Source organism: Capsella rubella, unplaced genomic scaffold (assembly GCF_000375325.1).
Source record: "Capsella rubella cultivar Monte Gargano unplaced genomic scaffold, Caprub1_0 scaffold_2, whole genome shotgun sequence".
NCBI lineage: Eukaryota > Viridiplantae > Streptophyta > Magnoliopsida > Brassicales > Brassicaceae > Capsella > Capsella rubella.
Window position 1 is genome coordinate 11286097 of NW_006238922.1, and position 15051 is coordinate 11301147.

Genomic DNA, 15051 nt, shown 5'->3' on the forward strand with positions numbered 1-15051 from the left:
TCCAAACTGCATCCTCATCGAATGTGACGTTCCTGCTTTCAACAATCTTCCCACTCACAGGATTATACAATCTATAACCTTTGGATTGTGAACAATAACCAATGCATTTCTCAGATTTGTCATCCAACTTTCTCCTAAGATGAATATCAACAAGAGAATATGCAACACTGCCAAAAATTCTCAAGTGACTTACTGCAGGTTTTCTGCCACACCACGCTTCATATGGAGTTTTGTCTGCGACTGCTTTTGTTGGTGAAATGTTCAGCAGATACACTGCTGTGCTCACACTTTCAGCCCAAAACAGATTTGGCAAATTCTTCTGTTTCAACATACTTCTCGCCATCTCTACAACAGTCCTGTTCTTCCTCTCTGCTACACCATTCTGCTCCGGTGTATAAGCTGTAGTAAGCTCACGATGAATACCTTCATCTTCACAAAATTGGTTGAACTCAGTAGATGTGAACTCTCCACCTCTGTCAGTTCGCAACACCTTGACTAACAACCCACTTTGTTTCTCCACTAGTGCCTTAAATTTCTTGAACATCTCAAATGCTTCACCTTTAGACACCAAAAAATAAACCCAGCTCATCATGCTGTAGTCATCTGTTAACATCAGGAAATACTTACTTCCTCCAAGAGAAGTAGTCTGCATAGGACCGCACAAATCAGCATGAACAATCTCAAGACATTGAGTTGCTCTCCTTGCCTGACCAACAGGAAATGACCTCCGCGTTTGTTTCCCATATATGCATCCTTCGCACATCCCAAAAGCATCAATATGTGGTAATCCAACCACCATATTCTTCTGACTGAGAATCTTCATCCCATTCTCGTGTAGATGCCCATATCGTAAATGCCACAACCTTGACATCTCTGAAACTTTCGCAACCAAAGCACTTGCTTCAATAGACGACATCTGTAACGGGTACAGATTGTTTGCAGTCTTCTTCACCACTGCTACTGTGAAATCAGATTTCTTATCCTTGATAACACACACATCCCCATCAAAGAGAACAGAACAATTGTTTTCCACCATCTGACCAACACTCAACAGATTCTGCGCTAGATCAGGAATGTAATACACATCATAGATGAATTTGAGATTACCATCTCTATCTTTGACAGAAACGATTCCTCTTCCTTCAACTTGAACTTCTTTGTCATCCCCAAGCTTGACTTTCAGCTTGTACGACTCATCTATCTCCTTAAACAATGACTTGATGCCTGTCATATGATTAGAACAACCGCTGTCCAAATACCACACTTCTTCAGACACATTTAGACTCTTGTATGCCATGAAAAGTCTCGGCTGCACATCTTCTTCTGCAAAGCTCGCTTTCTTTTCTTTATTTTGCTTCTTCCAACAATCAGCTTGCATATGACCCAACTTTTGCAATAATAACACTCAATATTGCTCTTGTCTGTACCTTTGCTGTACGACCCACCAGTGTTGTTCTGACCTCTTCCACGGTCATGGTCTGCGCGACCTCCAGATCTGCCTTTTCCTCTGCCAGATCCTCTACCAGAACCATTACTGTGGCCCTGTCCTGAGTACTCTCCCTTCACCTGGAAAGCTTTCTCCTCAGACTTCTCAACCTTCTTACCAAGACGATCTTCATGCGACAACAACGAACTCATCATCTCATCAAACGTGTATTTGCTCAGATCATTGGCTTCCATGATCGCAGGAACAACATACTCAAACTTTGGAACTAAAGTTCTGAGAACTTTACTCACAATAGTTACGTCTGGCACAGTTTCGCCATAAGATCTCATTTGGCTCACAATGTTTGACACCCTTGCCAAATACTCTTGTATTGACTCTTTCTCCTTCATCACAATTGTTTCAAAATTATGACGTAGAGTCTGAAGCTTCACAGTGATTACCTTCTGATCTCCCTGGTACTCACGCTTCAAAATTTCCCACGCTTCGTGAGACGTGTTCACGGCTACAATCCGTGACAGGATATCTTCATCCAAGGCTGACTGAATGAAGAACAGCGCCTTCGCATCCTTCTTGCGATTCTCCCGTAGCTGCTGCTCGGGTTCTGCTGGATTCGCATCTTCAAATCCATTCTCCACCAAATCCCAAATCTCTTGAGACCTGAACATAGTCTTCATCTTAAGACTCCAAAGATGATACTTCTCACCCTTGAACTGCGGAACTGATAGCTGTTGGTTTCCTCCATTGGCTGCCATCGCTCACTCTGTCTTTTCCACACAAAGATCAAAGAGAACTGAAACGCAAACGCTCACTTTGTCTTTTCTACACAAAGATCAAAGGGGACTGAAACCTAACGCTCTGATACCACAATGTTGTAAAAACAAAGAAAGTAGAACTGAATTCTACAAAACCACTCTGTTATACTAACAGACGTGCGGAACAAAGAAGAGCTGTAAGACGTACAGAGAATAAGAACTTTTACTAAATAATACTTTTCTCTTATTTCTCTGATTCTCTAGTTTACTCTTGTTCTTCTGGTTCACTTTTGTCAGAATGAGATTACATAACTTATATAGAAAACTAGAAATGTAACTTACTCCCATTACCCCATGGACTCATTATTGTCCTACATTAAACATAATTTGAAACCCCCAAATTAATAATAAAACCAAAACTGACAAATACTTAAACTATCACATTTATTTTTTTTGACCAAGCATTGAATCACATTTCAACAGTGAAATCAAACATATGAAAATCAGAGAAAAAGACAGTTTCAGATTCTTCGTTTCTTGATTTCAAGTTTGCAATAACCCCAACTTGTTTGGTCTCGTCGATAAATACATGTATAAACAATTTAACAACAAACCCCTTTCATATAATAGTACTCATTTTATCAAACTATTTTTTAAGATAAATAAAAGGAAGACAGGTCTTTTCATAACATTTTTTTGTTTTTTGGTTTTCATCGTTTTCCTACAAGATCCGAATATTTTATAAAAAGCTATTATTTAATATATATCGGCTTTTTAAAAATAAAAAATTACAGAATGTATTGTGTTAAAGAAGATTAATCTTATCCAAGTTTTAAGTTTTTTGTTGGTTTATTAATATTAAATTATATAATAAAGAGTGATGTCAACAAAAATTATATAATAAAGGGTGAGGTAGTGAACAATGTTCGAAGAAGGTTCGTCAAATTGATTTGTTCTTTTCGGGTAATTTCTTGTCGGGTGGGTTTTAAATCTCATTTTTTCCTCTCAAAACTTGTTGTACGTTTTAGCTACAATCAACTCTGTTAGTCTCAATCAACAATCTACCTCTTTAATTAAATTTTACTCTGTTTTTATTTTTGATTATAACTTCAAAATTATTCTTGGCTGCGTCAAGTAATCATAGTGAGTGGTCTTGACTCTTGTGATGAATTTGTATTGTCACATTCACATAGCCTTTGCCTTCTTTTTTTTTCTTTTTTTGAAACTGTCACATAGCCTTTGTCACGACATTATTCGATTTGATATAATCTAAAATGAATGATGTGAAAAGCCCGTTTTCTGTATTGCTGCTATTCACTTCTGGGTGTGGCTAAGGCTAACTAAAAAAAAAAGTAATGTTTCTGTGTGTTCGTTTGTAACATGATCATCACAGTAATCCATTTTTTAGTGTTTTGTAAGGAACGAAAGATAATAAAGTTGGAAAAGTCTTGAGTCTTGGCGAAAATAAACGTATCTGAAGGAGGAGTGCTCTGTTTCTTGGAAACAGCTTTACCCTTCGCAGTGTTTTTTTGGTTACTAAAGTAAGCAACATTTTTCTATATATCTAGTTTATATAATATTCTAAAACGTCATAATATAACTTTAATGTTTTATGTTTAATTGTCCATAAAATCACATGCTATTTGGAGACTGAAACAAATTATTAGTTTGAGTTTCAGTCTACTCTATTTTTTTTTTTAACAAATGAAACGTCCGCGTACGGAACAAAACGGCCGCGTTGGTTCGTATACAATTATTAGATACTAAACTAGTGGTTTAGATTACGTAATTGATCTATATTACTCACGTAATTGAAAACGAGAAACTAACAGTAAAGATTAATCAATTATTGAATCATTAATATTTTGGTAACTCTACGTGTACTACAATATAACAATAACTAAATAGTTTTTCAAAACTGAAAAAGTTATGGTTTTATCCAGCTCTCTCCAAAAATTAGCATAAACGCTTTGATCATGCCACGACAATCACGCCTGAGCACTTGCAAGATAGAATTGTGTTCGTTAGACGTTCAACATATCTCCACGAACTTCAGATCCGGTAAAAGTGATGTTCTCTAATGTACATCATTGTCTACTGCCATGATAAAAAAATTTCAAAAAAAGTTCGTCTCGAATAAATAACACAAGAGATAGAAAAATGAACAAGTTTTTATTAACAATTGGGTCTTTCAACTCCGAACAAATAAATGGGCCTTACACATAATTGGGGGAATTGTAATGCTACTAAACATGCAGAGGATGAAGAAGATTTCTCTGAAAATGAACAAAAATATGTGAAACAAGTATATGGTATTTGTAATTACATTTTTCTTTTTTCTGTTTTTTTTTTTTGTAATTACAAAATTTTAAAATACGCAAATGGGATAGTACCAAACACAAATTGGCCGAGTCGTATGTTAGGGGTCTTAAGAAGAGAGCTAAAATCCCAAAACCCTATGAGCAAAATATAACAATTTATCCAAAGAAGCACCATCGAACTTCCTAGCAAACAAGTAACATTTTTCGTTCTTCTCCCCATTATAGACACACCCTTCTTCTCTATTCCTCAACTTCAATAGAAACTCCCGCGTCACCGACCGCCGAGTATACTTCCTCGGATGCGGCCCTCGTCTTGACCAATCAGTCCACGTCACCGACCGGTTTGCGTTCTTCCCCGGAAACATCACGTGGACAAACGTCGGTAAGTAATGCTCGTCGGCATAGCATCCCCAAAGGCAATGTTTCTTGAACACGGGAAAATAAACTGTGTCCGAGACGACGGCTGCAGCTACCTCACGGTCTATCTCGAACCATTGAGACCCTTTTCGCCAGTTGCCGCGGCTGATGACTGGTGACATACGGCGATTGTAGCGGCCTCGACCTGCTGGTCCGGGGAGGTCGTAGATGTCGACGTAGGAGTGTTGAGAGTTTACGAGGTAAGAGTAAATGGTAGAGAAGTTGAAGAGAGGGATGTCTGATTCCGAGAGGAGGACGAAGCGGTGGTTTCCGGCATCTAGCAGAGCATTGGCCAGTAGCCGCCGCTCAGCCTCCACCATGCTCACCATTCCCCATTTCACTTCCTAGAGAAACAAGAAAAAATCCTCGGACATGAGAACTCGTGATATTATTATTTTAGTTAGCAATTTATTCATTGATTAATCTTAAAAATATATATGTCGGTAGCCAAAATAGACTACTCAACGATTTTGTATTTATATAGTATATGATGTATGTATTGAAAGGGGAATGAAGAGGCATACGTAGACATTATACAAAAGATACTAATTAATAATAAACGACTTTTCTACCCTATGTATTACAGTATTTAATGGTTAATTTTTATACCCCCCTCATATTATTGGTTCTAAAGAGAAACAATATTGAACAAACAAAGGAAAAAGAAAAGAAGAGAAACAATGAGGTCATTGTTAGTCACATGATGGGTGTTACTGGTGTAGGTAAAGTTTTCTAAAAAAAAATCTCAAATACCTTTTATTTTGTTATCATTCGACCAAAAATTATAACCAGAAAATTACGATATGATTCGTGCCATTCTTGAAAATCTCTTTGTATGGACTTTTCTAACTTCTTCGACACGTATCATTTTTGTAATTCATCTACGCTCTGAATAAAGTATAGGTAGACCTGACCAGGTTTGAAACGTATTTTATATAAGGAAACGAAAGGATGCTGATCTACGTTTTTCTTTAAATTAATATAGGCCTTGAAAATTTACAGTCACAGACTCACAGATGATGTAGTTACCGTAAGTCCTTTGTTTAGCAATCATAATTAGCAACGCTAAAGCGTTACGAGTTGAAAGAAATAAAAATGTTAAATGCTAATCAATGTTCGTTAATTTTGTCGCGCTCTTCTTTTGGAAATAACTTCTAAGTTCTAAGCACCACACTAATTTTTCAAAGTAGATTTTTACATATATTAGAAAAAATATATAATTTCCATAAAAAGTGTAACTATTAATAGGCTGATTTAACTAGACTACCTCAATTATATATTTTTCTTTCAAAAAAAAAAAAAAAACTCTTTTAAGCAAATTATAAAATTGGGTATAGGGAATAAAGGAAATTGACTGACCTTGCTTGGAATCCTTCGACGATAAAAAGGCGACGTTTCCTGCGTTTCGTCGTCAACGTAAAATGAAGGGTCACTAGTATGAATGTAAATTGAGAAAAGACCTTCATGGCCTTGGAAAAATCTCTCCCACAGTTTAGCCAAAGGAAGCTTCCCTCTCGTCAAGAACATAAACGCCACTTTTTTTGTCATCTTCAACGTCTTTTTCTGAATCTTCGACGCACGACTAAAGAGTTCTTCCTCCGTTATGTTATGTATCACCAGAGGATGACCCTTTTGCTCTTCATCAACTGTTTCTTTCAGCGAAACACATTTTTCTGGCAGTGGACTGATCAGGGAAGAGTTGGAGGACGAGCAGGAGGATGTTGGAGAGGATAGTCGAAAGAGTTGGGGACTGAAAGAGACGTTTCTTATGTGTACGTTGAGTATGAAGCCGAGTCCGAACCCGAAACCTATAAGAAACGAATACAACACGAGGGCTTGGAAGAATCTATGGGATTTGAATACCTTGGATATGAAGATTTGATGAAGATGATGACGACTTTCTTGTTGAAGAGGGTCTTCTTGCGTTTCGAGGCTCTTGTTCATTATTTTTCGTATAAATATGTGGTTCTGAAACAAACATATTACGAACTGTGGGAGGAGCGACGTTATATATATAGCCAAGCTCAAGATTATGAATTCTAAAGGGACTTTTCGTCTTCTAATCTCACGGCACGGGCATGAGATTTTGCTAGACACATTGCATTGACTTGTACACGATTTTAGGGGTTAGTTTAATTTAATTGGTACACGAATTGGGTTTCAATTAAACACGTTAACTTAGATTGTGACATTAAAGATGAAGTAATGCTTTGGGTGAAGACCAGTAGTGTCACCACTCTGTTGTATTTTATTTTATTTTATTACTTCTCTTTGAGACATGTCAAACAAACAAACAGCACACAATCGAAATAGTTTTGTACTGTAACATTAACTCATCAAGGGTCTGTTTCAACTTTCAAGCCAGGATGAAACAAACAAAGGAAAGTGTTTGGAAGACAATTTCTCATTTAATAACAGGCAATTTCTTCTACACTTTCAAGTATGTAACCTTAAGGCATATAAAACCGATGACTTATAAATGTGTTTAGAATCTCAAGACTCTCGCTACAGAACAGCACACTACATAATCTGACCGTTAAAGCGACTGATGGTAGAATCTTCAGTAGAATGAGATGCTAAAGACCAGTTTCCGCCTATGTTGTTTTTCAAAACCCGCAACAATGTCATCAATCGTATCTTCCCATGTTTCATTCCCTTCAATCTCTTGACAGAGTTCCAAGGCAAGACGGCCACCTATAGCCGCTTCTTCGTGATTATCTTTAACCTCCAAGTTCATCACAAGTATGGCTTTCATCAGTGACTGTTCTCTGTTGTTAAGATCTGCAGATTGGTAATAAACTCTAACTTGATCAGATAAAGATATTAAGATACAAGAATGTTCGTATTACTCTCACACCAAAGATAAACGAGAGTTCTGTCAAACCATAATTGCCATCGTTTTCAAGCTAACAAATACAGCAAGCTAAAAGGTAAACTAAGTTGCAAGAAAGGGCACCCTGTAGAACTTTAAGGTTTCACATGACTTGTGAATGCTTAACGACTTCATTGATTTATATCTAAACATCTATCCTGATTAGTTCGGCACAATTTTACCAAGGGAGAAGATTGTTTGGAAACACCAAAGTCTCAACATCTCAATTTTCTTCAAATGGGATAAATTGATACATTGATAAACACATCTACTTATGCCACATTTTTCTTCCAAATTCATAAAATTTTTGTGGGATGAGTATCTACGTAGTCAGCACTTAAGATAAATCAATTTTCAAACAAAGTATTTAACCGTAAGATAGGGAGGAAATGAACTACCTTCAAGGACTGAATCGAAAACCTTTTCTTCAAATGTCATGACCACATCAAACACACCATCACCAGCATTGTCTTGCCATCTTTGAGGAGCAAGTTTCACAGATAAATTCCTCTTAAGCATCTGCAATATACCATTCCGCTTGTAACTGATGATGAACAGTTAAGGTATCAAACTTAAAGCTTACAAGCCTCCCTATACAACCCAATGAACATGCTCCTGAGTACAATACAGAAAATCATAGGCTGGACAAACATAGCCATAAGACAGATAAATTTTGTAAATTTACTAGAAACACACTTTAATAACAATGCCTTCACTAAAATAACAGGATTGCAAATTAAACCTACAAAATTTAGTGTGCAGGAAGTGGAAAATGTAATCAGGAAGCAAAATTGTTGTATCCAGACTAAAAATTAGCGAATATCACAACACTAGAAGAATATTGAGACTGAAGCAGTGACCAACTCAAACTTAGGGATTTGAAAAAAATCATGATCGGTAAGCAACAAAACAAAGGAACGCATTAAGAGGATACAGTTCAGGATCTTTGCGCCTGAGCTCATCGAACATCTTCTTGTAAGGAGTTCCAAAGTCGTAGACGTTAGGCTCTCTGAGAGATGGTCCAGGTAGTTTAACATGAGACCCAGTCCCGTACGAAGCAACATCCAGACCTTGTCTCTTAAGAAGAGCGTGAGCTTCCATGCTCCGGTTCTGATTCGACGAACAGACCATAGCATACCGGAACCTCATCGCGATCCCCCACCCGCCGCCGCGTCGAACAAATCTGTAATTTTCCCGGCGATTGTGAACAGTTGGTCGATATTTAGATGTGTAAAAGTGACAGATTGAATTGGGCCTAAAACATGGCCTGAGCCGGGCTTTATTTGCTATGACAAAATAGTAAACACAAAAACGGTCCAAGAGGAAATTTCGCACGATAAATAGAATTTGGTCCTTTTGCGAATTTATCGTCCAATAAAAAAGGTCCCTTGCTATGACTTACTTTCTCATTTTGTAAAATTGACTCCATGACTTTGTCTTAAACATAAACCTAAGCATGTATTAATTTGCCAAATGTTTTAACTTTTTTTTTTTATTAAATTAGTAATATTTACATATATTTTTCACTATTAAGCTGTTTATGATGAATCTAAACTTACATAACACTCCTTTTGGCTGCTATAAAAGCAAAAAATGTTTCCAACAAAAAGAAAAAAACGGAACTTAATGTAACGCGTATCAGTAGGTATGTGTCCATGCTCGGTCAATGCCGTTGACTGACTCAACGACTTGTATACTTTGATCTTTGTATAAGCCATACCGGAACAAGAAACAAACTCAATTAGAAACTGGATTTGAAAATAATATCCCACACCTTATACTAATCTTCACTCTGAGGGTGACAAAACGAGCCACATATCGTCACAAGAGATGGTCCGCCGTCTTTTCAGTGGCTTGATAGCGCTGCTTAAGATGTGCGGTGGTCAGGCAGCTTCCGGTGGAGAAGAATCAGCCGAAGACGGTGGTGATCGTGGGATCTTCTTCGATCTCCAAGAGCTTGAAGTCGCCACTGATATTTTCTCCGAGAAGAACCGGCTCGGAACCGGCGGATTTGGCCCTGTCTACAAGGTAAACTAAACTCTAATAGAAAACTCTGTTTTGAATTCAATAACAGAGAGGGTCATTTATTTGATACGACATTACGAATAGGGATTGATGCCGAATGGTGAAGAGATAGCCGTGAAGAAGCTATCAGTGAATTCGAGACAAGGGTCTAGAGAATTCACCAACGAGGTTAATCTCTTGCTTAGGATTCAACATAAGAACTTGGTTTCTTTGCTAGGTTGTTGCTTCCATGGTCCCGAGAAAATGCTGGTTTACGAGTATCTCCCTAATCGGAGTCTCGACTATTTTCTCTTTGGTACGTCTCTTTTTAATTGTCGGACAAGTCCACGACCAAACTGTACCGAATCATTGGTTCTGCTCTTTTTAATTCATCCGATTCGAACCTGTTTGGTTTAATTATTGATGTCTTTGTAATTTTTAGATAAGATCAAACCCGGTTCACTTGATTGGCACCATCGATGGCGAATCATTATAGGAGTGGCGAGAGGACTGTTGTATCTACACGAAGAAGCTCCGGTACGGATAATACACAGAGATATCAAAGCCAGCAACATTCTTCTGGATAATGACTTGAACCCGAAAATCTCGGATTTCGGTTTGGCCCGGTTATTTCCTGGAGACGGCACTCATACCAATACCTTTAAAATCTCTGGTACTTAGTGAGTAGCTGACTACACTTAAACTCATCATAATCTCTATCATCTGGGAATATTTGTGAATGCAAATATGATTATGTATAGTGTTTAATGAATGCAGTGGTTATATGGCCCCTGAGTATGCCTTGCATGGGCTTTTATCGGTCAAGTCAGATGTTTTTAGCTATGGGGTCTTGGTTTTGGAGATAGCTAGCGGAAGAAAGAATCAAAATCCTCGTCTTGGACAGGAAAGGGCCGATCTTTTGAACTATGTAAGTTGGAAACCATAACATTTAAATACGGTTTTGTGCACGACCTAGAGGGATTATGAGATCATGATCACAAAATCATTTGGTAAGAAGTGGAGTCACTATCATATCTTTTGTATCTTAGTACTGTTAGATCATCTTAATTTCCTCTAAATATGGGAATAGTTTAGATTATTCCATACTATTTATCTAGACATATCTTTATTTAGTAAGTATTGCTTATATATGTTTCTATTTGTTCTGTTTCTATATGTTAACAAATCCCACATTTGTTCATCTTTATCAAAAGACTTGTTTAACTTGGAACAAAAAAACATTGGCCTGACTCGATAACCCGAGTTTAAAATCGGTGCATGCAGGCGTGGAAAATGTACCAAGAAGGCAAAATTCTGGAATTGGTTGATCAATCTCTGGCAGGAGTATACAACCGCGACGAAGCAGCCACTTGTTTCCTTATAGGACTACTGTGTTGCCAGCAGATCACGTCAAAGAGGCCTGAGATGAACATGGTTCATCAAATGTTGTCGAGCGATTCATTTGATTTGCCTAAACCGGGTCGTCCTGGACTCCAAGGTCGTAGAGGAGGCGGCTATACAAGTACTGGGACCGGAACAGGAGGTGGTGCACGAAGTTGTGGAATAACCGGGAGTGAACCAAACAGTTTTAAGAGTAGAAGAATTAGTGGAGGAGGAGCGTTTGGACAGAATAGCCTCGTTGAGGAGTACTCGAGGAACTCCATTACCATGTCTTCCTTCGCCGAAGGAAGATGAATAATAAAGCAAAACATGTAAATGCACCCTTATCTACGTGTATATATAATGAGAGCAAGACAAAGAAGAGGACATTTTATATCATATGTCTATGGCTATCGTGATTATTTATGATCTTGTATACCGTTTGCATATATATTAGCAAATTAATAACAAATATTTGTGTTCCAAATTTTATTTTTGTGATTTTTATCTAAATGAATTCTTCGATAAATTTAAGTTTTAATTTCCTAATCTACTGGGATTTACTATATGGTGGATCAATTTTAGGCAGCCCTAGGTGACATGTATATGTCTTTCAGAGTAATCGATTTTTAGGTGTGATAATTATTTCAACTTTCCATTTCCATCTTCATAAAGAGGATCAGTTTGGCACAAACCTTATTACTGACTTTACTATGACTTTTTGTTTTCCTAGCTAATGGCCATAAGAAACAAGGAAGTTTAGTTATACAATAAAACAATTAAGTCTAGAAGTGTCGAACTATCTAATTTATCAGAGTTTTCTTCCAAAATCAAAACTAAACTATATGTGATTTTGTTTCATTGGTTGCATTCTTTTTGTTGATTGGGTGTCATGTGTATGCACCATGCATGTATATATATTGCAAACATATATGAGATGTACTAAAAAGGAAAATCTACAATATGAAAATGTAGAAATAAACATGGAGTATATATATATATATATATATATATATATATATATATATTTTAATAAGTTTGTGTCCCTATAATGAACTTGGATGATCGATTGAAATCTTATCAGAATGCTACCAGTCCAGTCCATGCCTAAAACCAGCCGACTAATGTTTAAGACCTCATAATAAATTCAAATTTTAAGACAAACATATATATATTTTAGTAAAAATCTTCGGAATGCAGGGGTTATTATATATATGCTCTTTTTTTCTTATGGTCTCAAGTTTGCAAATCCTTTAATCTTTTAACCTTTTTTTCTTTTCTTACAATTATGTTTGCAATCTTATATAATAAGCCAAGGTTTTTTCTAACTTTGCCCACAAAGCGACATTTGGCGCTCTATATTCATGACATGTGTCATTTTTATTAAATTCTAATTTAACATTTTAAAATTAGTTTATTTGTGCTATTGTGTTGTAAGTTATAAGATATGTATTATTTGATTTTAAAAAAGTGACATTGTGGCAAAAAAGAAAAATTCTCCAGTTTTAGTTCTATTTAAATTAAATACCATATAAGCTAAACATAAAATGGAGTAGTTCAAATTTTTTTCTTTGTATTGAAAGAAAATTGGTATGAGTTTTTTTCTTTTAGATTTAAAGTTCAAAAATGACATCAAAATTTCCTCCTCCTTTTAAAGTATTTTTTCCTAAAGTTATTAATATGGGTAATAAATCATTTGTAACATGTTCTTATAATTTTTCAAAAATAAGTTTATAATAAAATAGTTAAAGAGAATTGTTTTTTTTTTTACTTTAGCATCGTGAAATCCACGGTAAATAATAAAATTAGAGAAATTTAGACTTTTTCAGTATAATAAAATAGTACACCTAAATTATTATAAATATAATATATCATGACATTTAATTAAAGAATAATTATCATATTATTAACAAATCATATATATATAAATAAAGTTTCACTCTCTTCTTTTTTTTTTGGCAACAACAAGTTTCACTCTCTTCTTATTGGTTCAATTGGCATGTAACTTAAAAAAAAATATTAGGTATTATCATATCTATATATATATTTAATTCACAATTTAATATAAAACTGAAAAACAATTAAACCACAAAACACATTTAGTCATATACATTAAACTCACACTTTAATATAAAAACTGAAATAATATAAATTTGCATTAACTATATTTTACATTGAATTTTTCAGCACACAATAAATTATAATTGATTCCCATAATTGTTTTTATGAAATTGTAACTCCCATCACTTCTCTTCCTATATATACTCATTTTCTCAGTTACCATTTTCTCATCCTCCAATTCTCTATCTCAATTATTATATAAAAGAATAGCTTTGTGTTTTTTTTTGTATGAGTTTTAGAAATCAATTAAAATATTCTTTTATAAAATCTCAATTGTAAAATAAATTAGAGACTATATACATCTTATGTTATTATAATTTTTTGTTTTTTGAAAATTCATCTCTATTTTCTTTTTTAGTTTATCATTATATAGGTAATCATTCCCTCACCCTATTCCTTTATATTCATGTATCTTTAATATTTTTCTATTTTTATGTTGTTATATGACATAAAAATCAATGAAATAAACATTTAAGAATTTGATATAAATATTTTTAGAAAGTATGATACAAATCTAACATATTTTTAAATTTAATCGTACTTATAAATTAAGAAAGTATGAAACAACACATGTGTAAAATAAAATATTTTGAAGGCTATAAAAACAAAAACATTGACTACTATTTTTGTATCCAAACATACAAAGAAATCAACACTTTGGTAGACAAATTAGAGAACTTACCTGGTACTAACCTAATATATCTTCTTTAAAATTTTAATATTTTCCATTTCTTGTCTAAAATTTTATTTTTTATTATTTTCATTATTGTTGTATAATTTATTTATGTATAATTCCCATGATGTTATTGTTACATTATTTTAATTTTTTATTTAAATTAGATTATATTATTTTTCCTCGGAAGTCGTGGTAGAGAGCAAAGTGGCTATGGTAAATTGTATGTGACTTTTCTTTTTAGTTAACATATTTTTAAGAATAAATTGCATGTGACTAATATAAAGTTGTTAACAAAAAAAATATTCATGTGTCATTATATAATATTATCCTATATGAAATATTAGAAGATATGATTTTTTGAGAGAACGAAGGAAAAAGTAATCAACATTTCATAAGCAATGATTTTTTTGAAAACAAAAAAGAAGATGACGTAGGGACAAACCTAAAGTAGAGTTATATAGATTACAAGTTCAAAGAGTAGTTTGTAGTGATATAAGACTATAAATCTTACTCTTAGTATAAATCTTACTCTTAGTATCTAATGTAGTTGAATAAAAAAATATTCTAATGCTTATTTTAATTGATGATGGAATTTGTTGAATACAAATTAATAATTATTTCACTTTTTTTTTGTAAAAAAATATTATTTATAATGTATTTAAATAATTTATGCAGTAGATAGCAATCTGCATAATACAAAATAATCATAAAACATATACACTTAGTTTTATATTAAAACTTGGAAACATCAAATAAATATTATATGAGATAGTACATAAAAAGGAATAGAACTACTTAATTGCTTCAATCAAATTGATTCAAAAAAATATATTAAAATTATTATAAATATAATATCAAATTTATCTCGCGCATCGCGCGGGTCTACTTCTAGTTGAGAATATATTTTGTTTTTTCTTATAAGCCCAGTACGTAACACTCTTGGTCGGGCCCTTGTATGTTATGCAGAGTTTTGTGATGCATGTAGCATACATCTTGTATACGGGTTACTGTTTTATTCAGTTATGTCGGTTTTTCTTTAAGAGTGGTTTTGCTTCTCTGTT

General features: G+C 34.5%; 3 protein-coding genes across 3 annotated transcripts; 1 reads left to right on the top strand and 2 right to left on the bottom strand.

The window, feature by feature from the left end:
- Nucleotides 1-4482: 4482 nt before the first annotated feature.
- LOC17895947 lies at nt 4483-6929 on the bottom strand. The gene is made up of 2 exons (XM_006302190.2): nt 6297-6929; nt 4483-5281 (listed from the first exon to the last, which is right to left on the bottom strand). Exons 1-2 carry the CDS (start codon nt 6879-6881, stop codon nt 4640-4642), a joined length of 1227 nt encoding a protein of 408 aa, XP_006302252.2. The 5' UTR covers nt 6882-6929; the 3' UTR covers nt 4483-4639.
- A 394-nt stretch (nt 6930-7323) lies between these two features.
- On the bottom strand, nt 7324-9000 carry LOC17895948 (RNA polymerase II subunit A C-terminal domain phosphatase SSU72). Its single transcript, XM_006300488.2, has 3 exons — nt 8744-9000; nt 8208-8353; nt 7324-7718 (listed from the first exon to the last, which is right to left on the bottom strand). Exons 1-3 carry the CDS (start codon nt 8956-8958, stop codon nt 7498-7500), a joined length of 582 nt encoding a protein of 193 aa, XP_006300550.2. The 5' UTR covers nt 8959-9000; the 3' UTR covers nt 7324-7497.
- Nucleotides 9001-9449: 449 nt separating this feature from the next.
- LOC17895060 (putative receptor-like protein kinase At4g00960) lies at nt 9450-11685 on the top strand. Its single transcript, XM_006300302.2, has 5 exons — nt 9450-9837; nt 9919-10129; nt 10256-10493; nt 10591-10741; nt 11098-11685. The coding sequence occupies exons 1-5, from the start codon at nt 9640-9642 to the stop codon at nt 11506-11508; spliced, it is 1209 nt and encodes a 402-aa protein (XP_006300364.2). The 5' UTR covers nt 9450-9639; the 3' UTR covers nt 11509-11685.
- The last annotated feature ends 3366 nt before the right edge of the window (nt 11686-15051 follow it).

Excerpts from the sequence above, each read along its gene's own strand:
- LOC17895947 (XM_006302190.2), bottom strand. The coding sequence starts at position 6,881 with ATGAACAAGAGCCTCGAAACGCAAGAAGACCCTCTTCAACAAGAAAGT. Across the intron at positions 5,282-6,296 it reads GTCGAAGGATTCCAAGCAAG|GAAGTGAAATGGGGAATGGT; the intron begins GTCAGTCAATTT and ends TTGTTTCTCTAG.
- LOC17895948 (XM_006300488.2), bottom strand. The coding sequence starts at position 8,958 with ATGAGGTTCCGGTATGCTATGGTCTGTTCGTCGAATCAGAACCGGAGC. Across the intron at positions 8,354-8,743 it reads AGGCGCAAAGATCCTGAACT|TTACAAGCGGAATGGTATAT; the intron begins GTATCCTCTTAA and ends GTTCATCATCAG. Across the intron at positions 7,719-8,207 it reads TTTCGATTCAGTCCTTGAAG|ATCTTAACAACAGAGAACAG; the intron begins GTAGTTCATTTC and ends ACCAATCTGCAG.
- LOC17895060 (XM_006300302.2), top strand. The coding sequence starts at position 9,640 with ATGGTCCGCCGTCTTTTCAGTGGCTTGATAGCGCTGCTTAAGATGTGC. Across the intron at positions 9,838-9,918 it reads GATTTGGCCCTGTCTACAAG|GGATTGATGCCGAATGGTGA; the intron begins GTAAACTAAACT and ends CATTACGAATAG. Across the intron at positions 10,742-11,097 it reads GGGCCGATCTTTTGAACTAT|GCGTGGAAAATGTACCAAGA; the intron begins GTAAGTTGGAAA and ends CGGTGCATGCAG.